At 45.0% G+C, this 23,731-nt stretch overlaps 1 protein-coding gene across 2 annotated transcripts in view; it reads left to right on the top strand.

Annotated features, from left to right (window-relative positions):
• The window catches only part of Scg5 (secretogranin V), a 44,529-nt gene that overhangs the window by 1,028 nt on the left and 19,770 nt on the right, over positions 1–23,731 (top strand). For both annotated transcript variants that reach the window (XM_042275913.2, XM_016002393.3), the window contains exon 2: positions 483–715. In XM_042275913.2, coding sequence (XP_042131847.1) covers positions 490–715 — 226 coding nt within the window. In that variant the 5' untranslated portion in view covers positions 483–489. The remainder of the gene's footprint in view (positions 1–482; positions 716–23,731) is intronic.

The raw sequence follows: 23,731 nt of genomic DNA, 5'->3' as shown, positions 1-23,731 counted from the left end.
CCTCCCACATGGCAGGGCAGCATCTGAGCTGCACAGTACTTCTGCTCAGGATCTTCTTGTATTGCTTGTCTGCGCTCAGACGGTGTTTAATTTTTACTGTTTAAATCTCCCTAACTCCTTCTTCCTTTAAATTGGGAAAACTCAAAATACCACCCTCCTTTTCTCAAAACGGAAAGTACTTAGATTGCAAGGAAAACAGACCACGGGGGTGAGAACCATTATTCCAGCTTAGACGTCTCAGGTAGCAAGTTAGAGGGACTTGCTTACCCTAGACACTTTGGTCTCTTTACTGCTTTCCCACAGGGGTTTCCTACCTGCCTTGGACACTTGACACAAACACAAACCTCTAGAATTTTTCACTGTAGGCTCCTTTCAGGGTGGTCCTTCTGCCTCAACTTGTGATTCGTGATTATATCACCACAGTAGTGTTATTACAGTTGCCAATTTTGGCCAAGTTATAGACTTGGTCCTTTCCTTTGCAGGTTAAAAATGGCCCCAAGGATGGTCCCTGTCCTGCTGTCTGGCCTTTTGGTTTGGTTGATGTTCGACTGGAATCCAGCATTCGCTTATAGTCCACGGACTCCTGATCGGGTCTCTGAAACAGACATCCAGAGGCTTCTCCATGGAGTTATGGAGCAGCTGGGCATTGCCAGGCCACGTGTGGAATACCCCGCTCACCAGGCCATGAATCTTGTAGGGCCACAGAGTATTGAAGGTATGCGCTGTACCTAACTGATGGTGTTTCCATTATATTTCTGAGGCTACTGCCTCCATTTATCAGAGTTTTTTGTTTTGTTTAGGGGATGGGGGTGGTATTGTTGTCTTGGCCGTCTCATGTAGACTAGGCTCACCTTGAACTCCCTATGTAGTCAAAGATGACCTTGAGCTCCTGATCCTCTTGCCTTTACCTCCCAAGTGCTAAGATTTGGGGGATGGGAGCTCAACTTCCTGAGAAGCGGAGGAGGGAAGCTGGGGCTGTGGGCCACATACTAAGCAAGCACTCTGTGGGCTAAGCTGTATCCCCATCCCCGGCCCTATTAACCCTTTGTGTTCTGCACGGTGGTACATACATGGCACACCCATGAGGATGGCAAGACCACCTCTCTGGTGAATTTTCCCAGTTTCTCAAGTTCCTGGTAATGTTCTTATAAAACCTCAAGTTGAAAGCTGTATTTCATTTATTTGCTGTTTACTTATATATAAAAAGAGTCTTCCCCTTGGGAGTGGGCAATGGATCTCATAGAAAAATATGAATTCTCATGTTGGATTCTCTCAAAAGCCACATCTGGCAAAGTGCTGTTTCTGGTGGATAGATGATGCATACTTTTCCCTGCGGTGATTAGCTCACAATACTGTCTGCTCCAAAGGTCTGTACATGCTGTGAATAGCGTTAATATATGACTCCCATTTCTGCCTTCTTGCCCATCACTTTGAGCCATTGAAATTGCTGTGTATTTTGATTGAAATTTGAGTTCAGGAAGAGATTAACCCAAATCGTTTGAATCTGCAAGCATGCAACTATAGCAAATGACTTGCAGCAAGATAAATCAGATAGGACTCCATGCCATCCTTCCATTAGGGAGAATCTAAAGCCTTCATGGCACCAGCCACCTGTTCCTGTTTACTGAACGCTTTGGTTTTGAGATGGTAAATATCTGCCCTTTCTCTGCCAGTGAAGCGCACGGCTAATCTCTCTGCTGCTGTCATGGAAAAGGTTCCTCCTGCTGCCCTAGCCTTGTTTATACAGAACCCCATTCTCTTCCCTCAGCATCCAACTATGTGTCATCCTCTATGAGCCTGCCATTCTGCAGGATGCTGGGGCAGCTCTGGACCAAATGACCCAGGCTAACCGGGAGAAGGGAACTCATTACAGTGTATCCTGATATACACTGCTTCCATGGAACAAAGAGAGGAGACTGGTCAGGATTGGGGGGAGCCTATAAGGAAATGCTTCTTAGAAGTAACATTTGGCCGGGGTTTTGAAGTTGGCATAGGAAATCCTCAGGGAAGCGTGATGAAAAGGCAAGGAGGAATGAAAGAGCATGGGTTACCATAAACCGGAGTTAACGAGTTCCCATCATTATCTTTGAGGTAATGAGCTGTCATAGTGAACTCAACTCTCCCCTAAGGGGTGACTGTTGACTTGTGCTTCCATTGACTGTGGCTCTACAGTGAATTACCACAGCATTAGCCATTTAACAGGATGGTCATTGGTTTCCCCTATCAGTTACCTCTGGTCACAGCATTGGCTGTCTCACCCCATTCAGAGTCACACTAAGCTAAATTCAGGTCTTGAGCAGCAACACAACCAAGCTGGTGTGGGATCTTTTAATCTCATTATGGTGATCGGCAGACTTTGTTTCTATGTGCCTGTCAACCGAAGTTCCCTTTTACTGGATGGCTGTCAGCTGGGCCCCTCTGGGCTCTTAGAGGCCACCCTCGAGCAGCATGCCATCTCACAACATGCAGACTATTCTGAGCAAGAACGTTCTTTGTAGTATTTTACTTCTCTAGGATAAGCCCCTTTAGTCTGATAGGGGCAATGCAACAGAATCATGGGAGAGACTTTTCTCACCACCTTCCTTATCTAAGATGAGAGCCCAGTTATTGCCAGTCTCCACTGCGTGCAAAGGCAGACTCTGGCATGCTCAGCAGATAAGAATCTTGAAGCTACTTTAGAATTCTGCCTCTTATAGCTGAGGTGAAACCTGACAGGAAATCGTCCAAAGATAGTGAGAAAAAAGAACTAAATATAAATCTTGAGTTCTTCCCAGTCCATCCTGGGCTTTAATTGGACGGCCTGCTTCTTATTCACGTGAATATGTCATTGTTTCAACTCATCCATCTGTCTGTCGTGTGTGCTCAGAGTTACCTCATGCCATGTGAAGTAGCTCCTTTCATTCTCTAACAGCATCAGAAAGAATCATTTAAAGGTGCTCCCCCCAAGTTTATAGAGAACACCCACAGTACACATATTCTTGTGTAAATTTCAAGACATATTTAATGTGGTTGTTATTAGTAAAAACTGTTACAAAAGCTCCCTAATTTAAATGCTAACTCTATCACTTATGGGTGTCGTCTTTTAGCAAGTTATTAATTTCTTTGTTTCTATTTAGCTTAAATAGTTAGTTCTCTGCAGGTACCTTGAAAACAGCTGAGTAGGAGCATCTTCCAAATGTATAAATTCTTGGCCAAAGGCAAGACAAGAGGACAAAGTAAAGACTTCTAGGAAGTGGCCCGATATAAAGGACAGCATGAGCTTTGATGGCAGGGAAACCAAGTCTGGGTCGTGTCACACTGTTTCCTTAGTGTGTGTGATCTCCATATCATCTCTGAAATGTGATTTTCTTACAGATGACATAGGCTCCCTTCACATGCAGTCATGAGAGCTGTTAATAAGAGGACCGCAAGACACCTCCTCTCTGTGCATTAGAGGTCTCTCATGTGACCTTTGCTGGTTTGTTAATCTTTATTGGGTGTTTGAGACAGGACCCCATATAGCCAACTTGGCCTCGAACACCTCATGTAGCCAAGGGTGACCTTGAGTGTCTCATACTCCTGCCTCTACCTCCTGGGTTCCCAATCCTGTTTCTGACCTCGCCACTGCTCAGCCTCTCTGCATCTGATGTTTCAGCACTGCCCGTCTTCTCCCAGCTTGTGGAGCAGAGCTCTGTGACATAGCTAAATGTTTCTCTTGTCATTTTGCCCTCAGAGGCAAGGAAAGCTACTGGCTGCCGCACGGACAGACCCGGAGAGCCATTTGCAAAGGTTGAGGACTTTGGAGGGCAGAAGCTGCCTCTGCTCGCTGACGCTCTTGGTGAATCGGGGTGGATCAAACCAGGACAGTAGTCTAGTTCACAGAATACTAACAGCCTTGAGTTAAAAATAACAAAACAACGACAAACTGTTCTCCTACAGTGTCAGCTGTTTCTTTCCCCTACACTTTAAGCCACTGGACACTTAGCACTATAATAACACTAAGTTTTAAACCATTAAGACAGACATGTATAACTATTAGCATTTGATGGTTCTAAATAATATATATTTATATTGCTAAACATAAAAATATCAAAAATATTTTTAAAAACACTGACTTTGGGAACTTCATTTTTTTTTTTTCAAAATAAAGAGAACTGAAACTTTAAAAAAAATCATATCAAATTGGGGCCGGGGTCCTTCTTAAGATAGTATTCATGGATGAGCAGGCAGGTTTTAAGGAGCTTGCTAAATAAAGGAGCTGCAGTACCTCCACCTTGCCACAGAGTGGCAATATTTGCCTCCCGATCAAAGGCTGGAGGAAGATGGGAGTAAACATGGAAGGGCAGAAAAGGAGCCTCACTTTGTTTCTGGATAGTTCTCTCTGCACTTAGAGGAAGAAGGAATACGGCTGTCTTTTGGCCCAGATACCTTGACTAAAGTCTTTCTAGATTTTTCCCACTCTAGAGGAATCAGTGAGAACACGTGTTTGCTACTCACTTGGCCTACATCTGGGCCTCCAGTTCCATCCTTTGAGGCTATCTTGAGATCACACACACTACTGAAATTCTTTAAGAACACCCCAGAAAATGGTTTTAGTCTTCCTGTGTGGATCAGCCACCTGGATAATAAGAAAAGTTTTAAACGCATGTGGGATAGGGAAGATGAAAATGATTGTTTGTCTTTAAGGCAATCCAGGGCGTCTGGGAAGAGGTGTGAAGATGGCACTCTGGATGTGCATAACACAGGATCGATGTCTGGGTGAAGGAGGGCTTTTTGGTATCATCTCCGTGTTAGGAGTGGCTGCGGCTGTGGTGTGAATGAGGTGTTCCAGTAAACATTACATGTGGAGACAGAGTACCTCATACAAAGTCCTGAAATGTTCAACACAGAAAGGCCAGGTAGACAGGAACCTGCAAAGGGAACTGGGGGCCTGGGGAAGTAGCTCCATTGTAGGGTGTTTGCCTAGCTTGCTTGCAGCCCTGAGTTTGAGAAACATGGAAGGGGGGTGAGAGAAAGAAGAGAACAGAGACTGGTCAGAAAGACGAAGCATAAGGAAGACCAGAAAAAGAGAAACCACTGTGTTTTCGGGGGACTATAGGTATGGCCACACTGAAATCATTAGATCTTTGGACAAAGCCAGTTCTGTGAAGAATCAGGGGCATGGGGCAAACCTACACTGCAGTGGTTGAGACAGTAATGGGGGGAAAGGGGAAGAAGATAGATGGTAAAAAACTTACTCCTAGAATGATCTGGTCAAGTCAGAGACTGGCGGGGGGATGTGGAGTTTGTGATGTAGACCTGGGGAAGATTTTTATTAACGTCATTATTTTTAGATATGAGGGATTCAAAGTCATTTAAGTGCTAATTGCCGGGGACCCATGTAGAGAAAGAGTCGAAGATGAAGAGCAGGTAAGGGAAGACTTAGGAAAAACAATCTTCATAAACACCTTATGTCTTTGCAACAGTGCAATCAAAATACAGTCTTACTGTGTGCACAAAATGTAGAGACATATGAATCACCTCGATAAAACAATTTGCTAGGGAATATGCACCCAAACCAGATGTGGCAACACACACTTGTAATCCAAGCACTGGAAAATTGGGTGGAGGCAGGAGGATCATAAATTTGAGGGCAGCCTGCTTTATATAGTGAGTTCCAGGCCAGTCTGGGTGCATAATGCAACCTTGTCTCAAAAACAAAAATCACAAATTTAAAGTGGTAAACTCAGTAGTTGTAAACAAGGGTTTTTGCACTTTCATAAATCAGCAGAAATTGTCGCTATCTTTGATCAGACTTATGCTTGAATTGTGCAGATTTTAAACAATATAAAATTTTAGTTCATTCCCTAAGTAATTATCATTTTCTTATGATGTTGTCTTAGTTAGGATTACTATTGCTGTGATGAAACACCATGACCAAAAGCAAGTTGGGAAGGAAAGGGTTTATTTGGCTTACACTTCCACATTGTAGTCCATCATTGAAGGAAACCAGGATAGAAACTCAAACCGGGCAGGAAGCTGGAGGCAGGAGCTGAGGCAGAGGCCATGGAGGGGTGCTGCTTACTGGCTTGCTCAGCCTGCTTTCTTATAGAACCCAGGATGACCAGCCCAGGCATAATACCACTCACAATGGGCCAGGCCTTCCCTCATCAGTCACTAATTAAGATATGCCCTACAGCGGCATCTTATGGAGGCGTGTTCTCAATTGAGTCTCCTTCCTTTCAGATAACTCCAGCTTGTGTCAAGCTGACACAAAACCAGCCAGCACAGATGTCAAAGAGGGGCAAAGAAAAGCAGCATAATTAGCAAGGTGAAGTTCCCTGCTCAACAGCTGTTAACTCAGAGGAGTTATTTATCTAGGGCCCAGCTTGTCTTAGTCCGTCTAGGGTGCACTAACAAGAACCCAGTGGACCGGGTGTCTTGCTCCCTTGCTCCTGCTCACAGCTCTTGAAAGTCTGGATGTGAAGGGTTTGACGAGAGCCTGCTTCAAACTCCACAGGTAGCTGACTCCTAATGGTGTCCTCACATAGCAGAGGGAAAGGAGAACTCTTGGAGGCCTCTTTTCCCATCACCCATTGGGTTTGGACTTAAACATATCATTATTGAGCAGACATTAACACTGGGCGTGTAGTACAGCTAGGGTCCATCTGTGGGTCCAGGGTCTGAGCTAGACCCCCACTGTTCCACCAAGCCCTGCTTCTTGAAAGTTCTATATTTTATCTCGTTCTTCTCCATACCCAGCACCCAATGTGTGAAAGCTTGGAGGACAAACAGCATTTAAACCATGCACCCATTCTATTTCTGTGACAATAGCCTGAATGAACCAAATAGGGACAGTGTACTTTGTTGCCTGTAAGTCCTAATGAGGTTTGAACAGTGTTTCATTTTTTTTTCTAACCATTTTCTCCCTTCCCATTTTCCATTTGGTTCATGAGAGTTTGGCAGGAAGAAAAATCTAAGCATTAAGCATAAAGGACTACACATCCCTCCCTTCCCATTGACTTGTAAGGCATTACCTCAGGGTTGGCAGGCTAAGACTCCTTCCTCTTTCCTGTAGTGTGGGCTTAACCCAGGAGGCTTCTTGGTTCCTTGTGAACCTTGGCTCCTGGGGGTTCTCCTGCCAGGGATATCTGTCCAAAACCCATATCTGTGCAAAGCCCAGGGTGTTTAAGCTAGAACCCTGTGTCAACTCATCTGATTCATGCCATCTGGGAAAAGACCCAGCCAACAAGAAGCACGATGAGTCACCTGGGAAGCTGCAATGGATGATTTTCCATGGGTAATTGACAAAGTGGATTATGTACATGTAGGAAACGGAAGAGCAGTACTTAAATTTTATGTAACATTTATGGTTTGCAAAACTGCTTTCCTATAACCTATCTTATTTGATATAATCACCATAAAGACTGAAACTATTTAAGGTTTCCCACAATGGCTAGAGTTTTATAAGTTTGTTCGCAAGCCAGCTGTGTTAGGTCTGAATATATCTATCCCTGTAGACTTGTATAATCCCGGGCTATTTAGTTGAGAAACTATAATGATGCTAGGCATTATGGTGAACCACATGTGGATTGGGGTGGTTGGTATTTCAAGGACCCGAGGCTGTAGGAAGCGAATGTTCTGACAAGTTTCCCTCTTGGAACAAATTGGTGCAAACATCTTGGTCACCACAGTCCATAAAGAGTTAGTGAAGGAGGCTGGGTGTAGCAGACCACAGTTAGGCATGGCAATTAAATCCAAGTGTGCACATAGACCACTGTGAGCCGTGTGATTTTTAGTAGAGGGAGAGGCACGTGGGATTTGGGTTTAGGGAGTGTCTTACTTCGGGTTTCTATTGCTGTGAAGAGACACCATGACCACGGCCACTCTTATAAAGGAAAAACATTTCACTGTGGCTCACTTACAGTTCAGAGGTGTAGTCCATTATCATCACAGTGGGAAGCAAGGCAGCATGCAGGCAGACATGGTGCTGGAAAAGGAGCTGAGAGTTCTACATCTTGACTCAGGCAACAACCTAACAGGCAAGTGGTCTGTCTTCACTGGGAGTGGCTTGAGCATATATGAGACCTCAAAGCCTGCCTCCACGGTGATACACTTCCTCTAACAAGACCGGCCACACCATAGTGCCGTTCCCTTTGGGGGCCATTTTCTTTCAAACCACCACAGGGAGTAAGGAGAGGATGGGTTGTACAGCTAGCAGGATGTAAACTGAGATGGACCGGGCTATTCCAGTTCATGCTTGGATGAGTCAGGAAGCAGTGATGTTTCTATACCATACAGTTTAGTTTCTCAGTCGAAAAATGAAGACCAGCTGTCTGGTCCATCTCACAGTGTTGATGTGACAGCTGAATCAAGGTACATCAAGGCACTCTGAAAACTGTAAAAATGTTACATACACACAAAATATATTTGTTTGTTGTTTAGTGATGCCAGGGACCAAACCCAGGTCCCCGCTCTTGCTGGGCAGATCTGGGCAGATGTTCCACCACTGGGCTCCATCCCCTTCTCTCAAAGCAGCATCTTATGCTTGTTACTTCTTTTGTCGCCCTATATTTATTTCCAGTTGTAAATAGCTTGAGGTTTGGAAGGTGATCCTATCTTCCAGTTCTCCATGTCCTGCTAAACTCAGGCCTGAGAAAAACCACTCTTAATCGTTGCCTAGTCCTCTTTGGAGGACTCAGTCCCACTGGCCTTACTGCACCCCATTGGTGGTGACAAAGGAGTTAGGATCCTGGGGCCACAGGGAGGAACAGTGCTTGGTGAAGACGGCCGAACAGCAGCTTTCCCCACTCAGACTTGTCTTTCCCGTTTCTCGCTCGCTCGCATGACTTTATGACCATTTCAGCAGATGCCAAGCCGACAGTGAAACATGTCACAGACGAACATCAGAGGGACTGATGAAAGACAAATGTGAGGATGAATCAAGAGAGCTGGCCAGCAGTGAACTGGAAGCAGACTGTCCACTTGCTGACCTCTCTGGCCATGTACACTTCCCCTGACCAGCATCCCATCAGGGTGTTCCCTAATGTGTTTCTACTTTCATTCAGTCAACAAGTAATTACCAAGTCTGTACATTGTTCCAGGAACTCTGGCCTTCATAGGTCTCAAAACCTGTGCTACACTGTCCTAATTTGCCTTTTCAGGATTTTGTAAACCAACTATGAGTCAGGCATACCTTCTTTTAGCCTCTTTGTGAAGCATCAGCTCTGACGAGAGGAATCCAGCGGTTTTCTAGAAAATGAGGGGGCAGGGCAGGTTGTGATTGTTGGTTCCTTCCTATCCCCAGGGCAGTCCCATTGGTCTTCAGTCTAGGGGCAGCCATAGGAATAAGAAAGATCTGGAACTGTGAATCATGTTTTCCCTCAGCACCTCACCCCAGCAAGTGAAGAGGGCCGGCTAAATGAGGAATGGCAAAGAGAAGGAACAGTCCCGTCAACATCTCCCACTGTGACCTGAGCCAGAGTGTAAGGAGCCTGAAAATGAGAAGGGGAAAGGACATGAACATTTTAATGCACATCTGTAGTGTACTGGGCTAGAAGCTGAGAGTCCTGTATATGTGGATTATTATAGAAACAATTCTGTTGGAAACAGGGTAACCAGGGAAGCTGAAATAATCATCATCATACTGGAGCTGAGCTTCTGTGAGGGTGTATATCATGGGAACTTGGGTTTGAGTAGAAGAAGTAAAGAAAAAAATGTTTTTGGCTCTTGTGTCAATACAGGATGGCTATGGGGTAGGGCTGGCAGGAAAGACTGGGCACATTTGAGGCTGTCAACAGGTTTGTCTATGTCAGAAAAATTGGTGAATGTGGCAGGTGGTCTATATTGCCCAGCCCCCTAAGCTCACACAGGGAAACTCCTGACTCTCTCATAGTCCATCTTGTACTTGCTGGCAGGGTGTCCACTAATGCCTCGCCTTGCAGATAAGGTTTCCACATATCTGGATATCCCCTCAATGGTGACAGCAGTAGTGGTCAGTGGTATTGGCTTCGGGACAGTCCATATGTTTCTGCTTGTGTTGGTCAAACCCATGCACAGAGCTCACCAGCACCATTAGAAGACCAGCAGATGGAGGCTGGTGTCTCTTCGGCTTGCTATTTGACTGTTGGTTACTCAGCAGAGGTCAAGTACTCTGTGAAGTGAACCTGTACCTTTTCCAGGTGATGCATTTGATTACAACCCCACCCCCACCTCCACCCCTGGCACAAGTACAGACTCTTCATGGGGTTTTAGAATATCCCCAGTACCCAGATGGGGGAAGGGCATTCAGCCCATAGGAGAGAGCCCTGAGCAAGGCCGAGTGACACTCACCTAGGGGCTGAGGTGACTGTGCTGAGGGGTTCTCCCAGGAGGGGACTTGGGAACTGGTAACCATTCTCCCCAGGAAACTGTTCTAATTTTTCTTTGCATGAGGCAGAGGGGACAGCCAGTCTAGGCTACTGGCCCGCCTTGCAGAGGAAGACCCAGGGGACCCTCCTAATGCCATCCTCCTCCTAGGACAGCTCCGAAGGCTTGTGTCAACAAGCCCTGCACAGTTTGGATAAACGTGAATGACTAACGTTTTCCCTACCCGCCGCAGGAGTGATGGGGCCTGCTGGGAAGAATTCCTTCGCTGTAAACCACGGAGTGGGCCTGTCTCCTGAACCCCACCAGCGTGTCTCTTCTCTTGTCTCTTGCCTTCTTTCCGTGGTTCCAGGCCTTCAGCAGATGATGGGAGGGACTTTTGTTGAGTCTGTCCAGACCCCGAATAGTTCTCGGTCACTGAAGTGTGTAAAAACATGGCAGCGGTGCAGGTGCTATTGTCTAAAAGTGTTTACAGAGAAAGGGAGGGAGAGCGGGTATTTGACAGAAAATGACACATTGCACTCATACTGTAAGGCTCTTGCTTTTAATGTGTGGTCAGTGAATAGGAGTGTTGGCATCGGCTCTCGTTTAACTAGGTCTGTGTACAGCATACTGGAGCCTGGTAAGTGCCTCTGGCCTTTTTTACAGGCAGAGTTTTGGTGCCTTGGGGTCTGGGCCATGGACCAGCAAGATGTGCCTGCAGGCGGGGAGTGGCCAGCTCACTCCCAGCTGGCCAGATTGGGAGCCGTGGCTGCAGCAACTTGTCCGCACCTATTCACGGTCCTCCTGGAGCCTACTCACCCTACTCTCAAGCCTTCTCATGCCCCTGCCTCAGGATGCCTGTGCTGTGAGGCAGGTCAGATCTCCTCCCTCATCCTCAGGGAGGGCATTGAAGGTGTGAGAGGCTGAGAGGCAACTGACCGAGTGGGGTAGCTAGCAGCAGTGTTGTTGATGGGGAATTGGTAAGAATGAGGGAGCACTTGGATTCTGAGCTCTGCTTGCAATAGAACGCTTTTCATGTCTAGAAGCAGATCCATAGCGCTCACTCAGCAAAGACAAAAACACAAGCAAACCAAACGGCTGGGTGGGTCCCCAAAGACTTACATACGGCATTTGTGGATAATGGGAGATACGTGTGACACTGACATTCGTGTCCTCTGGTGCCCTCATGCCTCTCAGATACTCAGCAGCAGGGGCTGGGGATTTAGCTCAGTGGTAGAGTGCTTGTCTAGCTAGCGCAAGGCAGGCCCTAGGTTTGGTACTGAGCTAAAAAAAAAAAAAAAAAAAAAAAAAAAAAAAAAAAAAAAAAAAAAAAAAAAGACAGATACTCTGCAGCCTTTGGCTGTGGGGTACATCTTGAAAGGTAGGAGACCAGTCTTTTGCTTATATTGTCCTCTGTGCTCAGAACATATGCCTCTGTGGATTCTTGCTAAACAGTGGTATAGAATGGTGATTTTTTTTTCATCCTTTCTACCCAATCTTCTGAAAAATAATTTTATGTACATTGGTATTTTGCCTGCATGTATGTCTGTATGAGGGTGTCAGGTACACTGGAACTGGAGCTACAGACAGGTGTGAGCTGCAATGTGGGTGCTGGGAAATGAACCCGGGCCCTTGGGAAGAGGAGCCAGTGTTCTTAACTGATAAGCCATCTCTCTAGCCTCCCTTTCTACCCAATCTTAAAGCTCTAAAGTTTGGAGAAAATACTAGAGCACTTATCTATCAAAAATATGTTTCGGGTGGAGTGGGGGCTGGAAAGATGGCTCAGCGCTTCAGAGCACTTGCTGCTCTTTCAATGGATCAGGGTTCAGTTCTGAGCACCCATATGGTGGCCCAGCACCATCTCTAACACCACTCCTGGGGATCTGATGCCCTCTCCTGGCCTCCACAGGTACTGGGCACACAAATGGTGTGCATACACGTATGTGAACAAAACATTCATACACATAAAAAAAAAGTTTATGTTTCTTAAATATTTGAAATGGATAGAGACTCGATGAAAAGGGTAAAAGGAAATCTGTAAACTGCTTAGCCAAAGGGAAACATTCTAGTAGAAAGGAAATAATCCTCATTTTGGGTCTACTGTGTACTTTATATACAGTTTGTCCTCATAAATCCTATGTGGATGGTTCTGTTTTACAGTAGAAGCGTATGAGCAGTGTGCCAAGAATGGACAGCTCAAGGGCATGCGATCTAGATTTGGATCACCTTTGGCTGACTCTAGAGCAGAATTTGCACCCTTACCGCTGTTAACATGTAGGCTGCAGAATTTCCTGTTGATGGCCTACATCCCCGCCTTTGCCCACTAGAGGGCAGTAGATTTTCCCCAGTGAGAGCTAAAAATATCTCCAGATGACTTTAAATGTTCCTTGTAAGTTAAAACCTTCTGTTAAAGGTTTTACTGCTCTGGAGGCTTGATATCCCTCCTCCTCCCTCCCTCCCTCCTTCCCTCGCTCCTTCCTCCTCCTGTTCTTCCTTCTCCACCTCCTCTTTCTTCTTCTTCTTCTTCTTCTTCTTCTTCTTCTTCTTCTTCTTCTTCTTCTTCTTCTTCTTCTTCTTCTCTCTCCCCTCTTTCTCTCTTCCTCTTTCCCTCTCTCTCTCTCCCTCCACCCCCCCTCCGCTTCCTCGCCCTTGCCCTCCTCCACCCATCTCTGTCCCTTACCACTGCACATTCAAAACAAAATATGGGGCGTAACTTTAAGTACTCAGTAATTATTTTTAAATTTTTTTAAATCATGAAAGTGATCAAAGCCGCTGTGAATCATTAGGACAAAATAATAAAGTTTGTTTACAGTCTTACCACTTAGAACTTTCCACTTTGGCATCTCTCTCTCTCTCTCTCTCTCTCTCTCTCTCTCTCTGTGTGTGTGTGTGTGTGTGTGTATGTAGAGATTTTTTTACTTTAGTAATAATTTCCTCTTAATGGGTAGTCTTAAAAATAACACTTCAAATAAAGGTTTTAAAACTCTCTCTTTCTCTCTCGAGGGGGGGGGGGCTATGTGCACACGAGGGCAGAGGCTAGAAGACTGGGTCGGATCCCTTCCAGTTGCATTACAGAGGTTGTAAGCTTCTTGTTGTGGGTGCTGGGAACTGAACTCAGGACCTCTGCAAGAACAGTAAGTGCTCTTAACCACTGGGCCATCTCCCCAGCTTTCATAAACATTAGTTATCTGTATTCTGTAGTTAATATTACAGCAAAATATTTTCTATAGCCTAACAAGTCAATGCCATTATATTTAGCAACTGCATTGCATTCTATTATATACAGAGTGCAAACATTCCCCAAGTGGTGGACATTTAGAGTTTTTCTAATTTATTATCTTCATAAATATTTCCTCGGTGAATATATATACACATGCTCTTTATGTAGAGTCTTGATAAATTCCCTAGGGTGTACATTTCTGAGAAAAGAATAATTCAGCCAAGATCTTTGTATATTTTTAGTTTCAGTTTCCTAATTACTGTCAGGCTGCTCTCAACTGTTTAATTGATACATGTAGTGTTTCTCTCTCCATCAATCTCCTTCCTTCCTTCCTTCTTCTCTCCCTCTCTTCTCTCCTCAGGGAAGTTTTTTTCCACTTGTTTTCTATGAGCACCACCCTTAAAAAAATCCCTTTGACAGATAAAAGTGACATTCTACTGTTTTAATTAGCCATTTATTTCATGATGTGCAAACAGGAACATCTTTCCTTCCATGTAGTACATGTATTTGTGTTTCCTATTCTTTGACGTGTTCAACACGATGCGTTCCTTCTTCGTCGGCTATAACTGTACCTTGCACTGTCGTATGGCCTGACCTGTGTGCTCACATGACATCTGTAACAGAAGTTCTTTGAAGGGTTTTAGCATGCCTTGACGGATACTGGGGTGAAAATCGGGGAGCAGAGCTGGAATTGTGTGGTGGCCACCAGGTGGTGCCATTGGCTCAGAATGGAACCATTGCTCTGGCGAGCAGGAGGCTATTAATTCAAAAGTGGTCATAAGACGGGTGAGGCACAAATCTGCCTCCACGGGACACCGTTGGTCAAGTTTGTAACTAACTTGACAATGATCAGGAGTGGACCTGATGCATTTGTGCGTGTTCTGGGGCAGAAGGTCAGGGCCTTTTCATTTTTGTTTAAAACATGTGACAGCTGTGAGGCAATGTTTTACATTGTATGTAGTTGCCTAATAAAGTATACAGGTTCATGGTTCTCAATATATTCATATCACAACAATCCATCTTAGAATAGTTTTGTCATCTCAGAAAGAAACCTTATGCCTTTGTCATCCCCCATCCCTGTCCTTTCTCCAACTTTTCTCTCCCCTTTCCCTGGTCCCCAAGAGCACTCATCTAGCTTCTGTCCATGGGCTTCTTGTCCCAGTGATTCCATATACATGGAACTTCCTGTCGGTGTTCTTTGTGATGAGAGTACGTTCTTGCTGTTACTCCAGACTCACTGGTACAGCCCTACCTGACTTCCTGGCAGGAGACATAAGCACTTCCATGTCTACCTAAAGCTGTGGTCTACATGATGGCTCTCCATGAGCCCAGGACACTAAGATGGAAGATTTCTGAGCCCCAGACCTCCCAGGAGCTTGGGGTTGGTGCACTGGATATCTAGGGCTGGTGAGGGCTGTTTGTCAGTAACTCGTGTGACCCCACTGATGACTGAGCTGGCAGTATTGGGGAGGTCAAGCTGTGGAGAAGAAAAGAACAGGTTTCAAATGGAGGCACCAGAGAAACAGACCCTTTCCCTGAAGCTGGCTGTGCCAGCTCCAGCTCCAGCCCCCGTCCCTGAGCAGGCTGTAAGGCTGCTTCCTATCAAATGGTCACCCTTGACTCGGCCTGACAACAGGACATATCTGAAGGCCATCAAAACCAATGACATCAGCCTTATTTACTGTTGAGCTGGCAAACACCTCAGTTTAGCATAGCAGAAAGAATACTTAATCTGCGGCCTGAAGCTCGTCCCAATATTCCACTGCCTGGTGCCTGGGGCTGTTGTGAATATTTGATGAGAAGTGACACACTGAAGCAAACCGTCACATTCGACAGAACCAAGGGACAGGGCGGGACCTTTGGGAATTTCCTGTCCACCAGCCTCATTTCTGCAGAGGTGAAGTTCTTTGCTGCAGGCCACATGGCAACTGTTGGTGCAGGGCCAACGTGGATCTGGGAGGCACAGCTTTGTTTCATCCTTTCTTCCTTCCCCTTGGGATTGGAAGAATCAGATCCAATCATGCTGACTTGGTAGAATTGAGTAGACCCTAGTCTCATTTATTCATGGCTACAGATTTAGTGGATCTGTACTATTAATATTTGTGTTGAATGAGTAGGAGTTGAAGTAATGGCAGCTGAAGAAGTCATGGTAGTCTTCATAAATGGCTTCAGGAACAACCCAGAGCAGATTGAAGTTCACGGAGGCCTGAGGCTTGTGTAACTTGAATCCCCCAAGTTAAGAAAAACAATACAAACTTGCGATTTCAAAAGGGATGGGAGAGATGGCTGGGTGGTTAAGATCACTAACTGCTATTCCAGATGACCAAGGTTGGATTCCCAGCTCCCTCATGGCACCTTACAACTGTCTCTAACTCCAGTATTGGGGAACCCAGTATATATATATATATATATATATATATATATATATATATATATATATCAAAACCCATATACACAGAATTAAACAATAATGATAGCTGTAAGGCCTTTAAAGCAGTTCATACGTATGAGCGGGGTCTCATTTCACTTCACTGTCAATCTACTTTTAGGACTTGTGAGATGGGATAGGCCTTTTTGTTTATATAAATGACACCTGGTGTACTGAGAAGCATTTTATAATTCTTTACTCTCATAGACTGAAGACCATCCTGGAAATACACAGGTACTGAACGCCTGTTCTATGTGAGAAACACCAAAGAGAGCCGAGAGGTCGGGGTGTGGGGTACTGATGCCCAGGGTGAAGACTGTGGCCAGCTTTCCTCCCAACTCTCCAGTCTTCAGTTTGTTCTCCAAGGCTCTTTAAAAAGTGATTCTTCTTCTGCATGCTTTGTCCAAAGGGGAGTTAGATACAAGTGAGAATGAAGCCCTGGAGCATAAGGGGAGGAAAATATTTTCAAAATGTCCCACCTGCCACATCCCTTAAATCCACATCACTGTCCTGAAGTGAACGGAAGGAATGTGTATAATCAGAATGGCCTTTCCCTAAAGTGTACCTAATGTCCCTGTATCAATAGTAGAAAGGAACACCCTTGTAATCTATGCCAATGCCCACAAAATTTGTTGTCATTCTGGAAAACAACACCTTCACCCATTCTATCTAAATAATAACATCAGCATTAGATTTTTCTTTATTTCCTTGTTTCTAGCCTGCTCCTGCCACTTTCTAAATGATACACCTTGGAAGTAGAGATAAGTCTGGGCTCAGAAGAACCTGGTTAGTTGGAGAAATGTCATTCCATTTGCAGATTCACCAGCTTGGATGGCAGTTTTCGCATTCATTGGAAAAGAGCCTCTGGGACCGTGAAGCACAGAGGGGCAGTGGATTCACAACCCCTCTACAAAGTGCAGGGTGGAGGGCTCCCAAGCCTGTGGTCTAAGGCGTGCTTGTTCATTTCCGATGTCATAGCCAATCCTGTCCCTCCTTGTTTTGAATCATGGGTTTCAAACACCCTCAGGAATGCTTTTTGGATAATTCCAATACTTTTAACCAATCAATCCTAAGAAAAAAAATAAACAATACAGAACAGCAAAAGGGTATTTAAAACATGGTTTTAATTTTTTTAAAAAATTAACTTTTCTTCTTCAAAATCCTATATGAGCCATTAAACAAACTGCTCAGTAGAAAAGTAATAAAAGCCACTTCCATTAGAGATTTTGAATCTTGCAATAGGTTAGTTAGTCTTGGGAATTGAGCAGGGCTCCTTTAAAATGCTAACTCCAGGGGCCCATGAAATGACTGGGCAGGTAAAGGCGCCTTCCTGTGCAAACCTGACAACCTGAGTCTGATCCTTGGAACCACACAAATTTGGAAGAAGAAAAACAGACTTCACAGTTGTTTTCTGACCTTCACACATGCATTACAGCACACATTCATGTGTCAATACATGTGATAATGGTAAACAAAGCTAAAACCCCAACCACATCTCATGAGAGGCAAGCCCCCCATGCATCAGCCTGGGGAAAAGCAACTGCTTGCTGTTAGGGAGTGTCCAGGAGATGATACAAGAAGCTCACAGACTGGCTGGAACCTTCTGGACACTTGTCTTCCACTCTGTCACTTTGCAGTTTGCAAGCTGCCCAGGTGCATTTACCTCCATCCCCACCCAGGTTGCCATTGACTAGTTCTTCATCCACACCTGAGTCCAAGGGCATCGAGGAAAGTGACATTTAATAAGTGCGCTGTTATTATCACCTGTTTATAGAGAAGGACCTGAGTACTCAAAGAGGTAAGAGCGTTTGTTCAGAATCACAAACGGCAGTGCTTCCCGACCTTCGCAGGGCTGCGACCCTTTAATGCAGGTCCTCATGTTGTGGTGACCCCCAACCAGAAAACTGTTTTCATTGCCACCTCCTAACTGTAATTTTGCTACTGTTATGAATCGTAATGTAATATCTGAAGTACAACCCCTGTGGGGTCACACCACAGGTTAAAAACAGCTGACATCAAGTTTTAAGTTGCACAGGTCATGTGCATTATAAAATAATGAGCACACTGACTTTTATTAAACATTTAATATTGGCCAGAATTAACAGAAAAAAAAAAGCCTTAGGAAGAGTATTTTATCCTTAGACTGCCATCCAAATGTTGGTATTTTTAGTGTCTTCACTTTACACACGAGGACATGCAGCCAGTTTGATGGAGTCAGATTCCAGCTCAGAAAGCCAGACTACAGACACTGTGCTTTCAGGGCCCAACACAGCCTTCTCTGCATGCCTGTCCATGCCTCACACTGGTCACCAGTTCCATGTGGATACTAGGCATGCGCCACATGGGTCACTTGAATTGCAAACTTCCCTAATACAAACTATACTGAAGATAGTGTAGAAAAACAATGTAAAACATCTCAGTGGTAGCTATTACATTGATTTTATATTGATTGCCTGTTGAAATGACAGTGGTCTGGATATGCTAAGATAGATTAAAATGAATTACTAAAACTTAGTTTCACCTGCTTCCTTCTACTTTCTGAAATGAGGCTACCAGACAATTTTCTATTATATATGAGGTTTATGTTATATTGCTGTCAGGCCATGTTTCAGTCTACTATTCCAAAATGTCAAAGAGATTGAAACTTTCCCAGGCTGTTGATGCTCCTAGTTAACCCTGGTTAAAGTTCTGGTTAGGATGATTGATGGAGACGTAAGTTCTCTGTTACTTATGAACTTGAATCACCTGTATTATTATCATGCGTGGGTAGGAGAGAAATCAAAAGGGTTAGCTAAGTGGTGTTTGCCCCATTTTGCTGACTGTGCTGCCTCCCATCCCTCTTGTGGCCTCCATAGATTGAGTTCCTCATGCCCCGCCCCTCACCTTTGTGATCAGTGTGTTTCCTGTCTCATGCCTTTAGATCCCCGCTCCAGCTGTCATACCTGACATATAATTGATAAATGACAAGTGCCTAGTCATATTTTTCTGTTGCTGCTTTATACCCAATGACGATTGCCAGGCAGAAATGTTATGGGTACATAAGGAAGAAGTTGGGAATGTTTGTGGAGATGGGAAAGTCACAAGCTAGAGAAACATCCCCAAAGCTTGGTAGAGCATTTATTTTTCATCATCCCTTCCCACAGCACACACATCACATGCTCTCCCTACTTCCCTCTTCAGGACAGAATTTTTTTTTTTTTTAGTTGTAGTATCTGCAAAAAGTCAGAAACAGAAAAGAATCGTCTTTTTGTCCAAAATAAATGTTTGTGTTAGCAATTTACAAAGGATACTTACTTATCTCTAGCAGCTTTGGGTGGATTAAGGGAACAAGAGATTGCGGTTTACTGCAGTTACTACTTAGTAAGGTCAAGTTAGAGTGTTCTGCCATGATGCAGTGGCCTATCCTGACCCAACTTGAAGCCCTTGTCTTATACTGAAGACTAGGGTTGGGGGTCAGGGATGGACACTGACATTGTGGAATGATTATTTTTCCAAGCTGTGTACCCCTGATCTATGCTGGTGTGGGGCTTGGCACCCTAGGGTAGCTGATAGAGTAGAACTGTGGTCTGATACAATAGTGCTGGGCCTTGCTTTCTCTCGGGTCCATTTTATGCCACTGGGTTTTTACTGTCTTGACCATGTGTTACATATGGCCCGCTTCCCTTTCAAAGTCCAGGCTAGCTGGAAAGCTGAACATAGTAGAGGCCATTAAATGAGTTTGGATCTGGGCAGAGGGTCACATCCACTTTCTGGAGTCTTGTGCCCACCCATTCTCTTCACTTCCCTTTCCTGGGCCTTCTGTGCCTTTCCTTTATTTGTTGGAAATTTTAACTGTGGACCCTTCTCTGATTAGGAGTTTCTTAACTGTTTCCCTGGCCTCTGACATCTGCTCACCTTGATTTTTGTCTGCCTACCAGGCTCAACATTGGCTGTGTACACTCTCCACACCTGAGACCCTGACACAACGCCACCTAGCTGGTAAATCAGGGGGCCTGGAGTTCCTGTTAGTGAATCCCCTCTGGAACATCAAATCATCATAGATGTCCTCTGAGATGCACAGACATTATGCAGTGGGTTACAGTTTATTAATCACTATTTGTTGTGATAATTACTCATTATCATACAGTTTATTAATCAGTACTCATTATTGTGGGATGACACATAGGCCTCGAGGACAAAATAGCTTTGGACAAAGGATGTTGGGGTAAGTGAAGATTCAGAAAGCAAAGTGCAGCTGGGGGTGGAACCAGATGCTGGAACTCTGAGACTTAACATCATCTCTTACCCAGTGTCTTCTATATCCTCACCTAATCCCAACCACCTCCACATGGATACACCTTTGCTTGAAGATCAGAGGACAGAACAAGCCACTAGATTAAACATAGATGCCAGATAGTGGTGGCACATACCTTTAATCCTAGCACTTGGGAGGCAGAGATTCATCTGGATCTCTGTGAGTTCAAAGCTACCCTGGGTTACATGAGATTGACTCAGTCTAGGAGAGAAACAAAGCCAGGCAGTGGTGGTACACACCTTTAATCTCAGCACTTGGGAGTCACATGCCTTTGCTTGGGAAGCACACACGCCTTTAATCCCAGCACTAAGAAGGAAGTGATTTGGCTGGGCAGAGAAAGGTATATAAGGCATGAGGAAACAGGAACTGAAGCTTTTTCAGGCTGAGGAGTCCTAGAGGTAAGATGTGGCTGTGGCTTGTTCCTTTGTCTCCTGATCTTTTGGCATTTACTCCAATATCTGGTTCTAGGTTTTTATTAAAAGACCATTTAGAGTTCATGTTACATACACCATCTTATTTTCAAATACTACTGATACCTTAACATGGGCTCCGCTCTGATGGACCATAGGAACTCCACACTGGAATCAGAATAAAGTTTGTAAAGCATCAAAAATGGGCCTTTAATCTCAGTATAAAGGTATGCCAGGCCTCTATATAATTCGATGAGTTGATTCTTCATTTCAGACAACAAATAAAAGCTATGTGAAGGAGCTAGAAGCACGTCTGCAAAATTACTTATTGAAAATGGCTTTTCTTAAACCTGCCAGGTTCCCATGTCTCCCAGAAACTATCTCATGTCCAAATTATTCTGTTTTATTCTTTGTGTTTTGCATGTATTGAGAGAGGCAGGGCTCATGGTGGCTTCATGAAAATTAAATTCATAGAATAAAATTTGAACTTTGGCAATTGAATAAACAGCCAAAACAAACATACTTTGGTGAAAAAAAAATCAACATTTTTTTTCTTTTGAAAAGCAAGCAGTGTCTAAGCACAAATACCTTAAAAGTGAACTAAAAAGCTTTTCTAAAATAAACAACTTTGCCTGGGATCCTAAATTGGGACCACATGGAGATGTGGAGCCTACAAATGCCGTGCACCCAGGCTCCTCGATTCTGCCTTCACTGCCCGCATGCCTCCGAGTAGCTCTTGTAGCCTCTGGTCTCGAAGGAGCCCTAGGGTTTTAGATCCTAGCATGACGGGGAGAAGGCAGAAGAAAGAAGAGGAATGAAAACAAATGCCTTTCAGCCCAAAACATCTGAACAATCAGTTTCACTTGTGGATCTGCCAGATTTGCCCAATGCAGAGCTCTCCATGTGGGCTTGTAGGGCTGAACTTGTGTAAGGCCAGGCTTGAACTTGGGGGCGGGGTGCAAGGATTGCAAGCAAACCGCCCAGGCCCAAGCCCTGCCCTGAGGCAAAGCAAGGGGAAGCCAAGTGGGCATAGACAGAATCATTCCTTTGTTTTTCCCATTCACCAAGTGCTGTGTACTTTGGGGTCATAGGTCATGAGTCAAAGGAATGCAGTTGTTGTCACATAAGCCCTGTCCGTTTTAAGCATCTTTCACTAATAGGGTGGAGGAGAGGGAGACCACAACATCCATGCTGAAGAGAGGAGGTTGGCATGCTCATTTCTTCATGCTAGGAACACATCTTTCTTCCTCCATGTGCTCATGGTCTGCTCTACCAAGTGGGCATTTATGTCAGATGTTGGTCCACAGGGACATCTTTTGTCTCCGTTAGCAGGCAGGCTTCTCACGAGCAGTGTGAGTGAGTTTGGGAAGGACTGCTCTGAGAACAGTGAGCGGAATGAACTCAGATGTGAATTTAACTAGTTTTAACTGGTAAGGGCTCATAGATGTCATCGAAATGTTCCGTTTTGAGCTGCTGTCGCTCAAAAACCTCAGATCCAGAACTGTGATCTTTAGGATGAAGACATGTAGGATGATTGACTTCGGCTCTGTGAATTGTGCTGTTGGGAAATATAACTGCAGAGTCAAAGCAGCTGATGTTTATTGAACGCTCAGTGGTAAACCATGGCACTGACATGAGCATTTTGTGTAATACGTAGTGTCTGATTCGAGTCTCCTCCAAGCATCTCATCCCCACGAGGAAACTGAGATCCAACTGGGAGATTAAGGAATCGCACGATATGGCAGCAGGTCTGCATGAAGCCAGTCCCAAACACCAGGAAACATCGGGAATCCATAAGGGCCCTTTCTGTAACTGGGTTCTGTTGCCTGTGCCTCCTTAGCTAAGGAAACAGTGGCTTTTCATAATATGCCTGAATTTTAGAACATTTGTCTCTCTGCAGGAATCGTGTGTGTGTGTGTGTGTGTGTGTGTGTGTGTGTGTGTGTGTGTGTGTACATCAAGTTGTATGTGTGTCTCTGTGTGTGTTTGTGTGTACATCAAGTTGTGTGTGTATGTGTGTTTGTGTGTCTTTGTATGTGTATACATCAAGTTTTATGTGTGTCTGTGTTTGTGTGTACATCAAGTTGTGTGTGTATGTATGTGTGTTTGTGTGTGCATACATCAAGTTTTATGTGTGTCTGTGTGTTTGTGTGTACAAGTTATGTGCACGTGTGTGTAGTGTGTAGGGTGATCCCCAAACTTTCAGAGCAAAGGAGACTTTCCTGAGTTAAGACTCAAAGTTCCTGAAACACGGGTCCATCTCAGTGTCCTCATGTCCCCTTCACATGGACAGTGTCCAGCCTCCTGACCCGCTGTGCCTGGTCTGTGGTCTCTAGAAGGAGAGCACAGACACCTTACCCACTTTACTTTTCTCTGTCCTAGGTGCAGGCTGGGGACCTCCTTTTTTCTCCTCACTTCATCCCTAATGTCTATTGGCGAGGCCTCTCTTGCCCCTTCAGCTCTCTCGGAAGAGTCTGAAGGGGACGGGGAGAAGAAGACAAGGCAGGCCACCTTTAACAGCTTGTGTGGTTGCTCCATTCTCCCAGACATTAACAAAAGAAAGCGGGTGGTGGCTTCCTACGTGATGGATGGAGCCACTGGAGGGACTCAGGACGGGCCTGCCGTGTATTTTTAGTTGCCTGCGGCTTGTGGCAGCATAGGTGCAAACAGCTGGATCCCGTCCCTTCCACTGAATGGCTGGTATTGAAGAGTCTATGCCCTCTCCCTGCCAGACTCTCCTCACGGAACTCCCCTTTTATGAGGTGGGTGACTAGCTCCTTGGCACCAGGCTGCCCCGCCACAATTCTCCTTTATTGCCCAGCACTGGTGCCCAAGTACATGACTCCACAGACAGCCTCGGCATGGGGCGCGAGGCACTGATGGAACTCCACTGGCTGTAAACTTGTCAGGGTGTTACCAGATTGTGAGGCGAAGTCTGCCCGCCGCGCAGGGGGTTCCGTCTGGACACGCCGAGCCTTCTGGCACGAGGCAGCAATCAGAGACCAAGGAACTGCTGGAGTGAGGACAGAGGCTGCCTTCCCATCTCAGAGTGTTTCTGCTGGGATCTTGCTCTGC

Source organism: Peromyscus maniculatus, chromosome 4, assembly GCF_049852395.1.
Source record: "Peromyscus maniculatus bairdii isolate BWxNUB_F1_BW_parent chromosome 4, HU_Pman_BW_mat_3.1, whole genome shotgun sequence".
Classification (NCBI taxonomy): Eukaryota; Metazoa; Chordata; class Mammalia; order Rodentia; family Cricetidae; genus Peromyscus; species Peromyscus maniculatus.
Note: the sequence above shows the minus strand (reverse complement) of the source record. Positions and strands in the feature narration are given on the sequence as shown.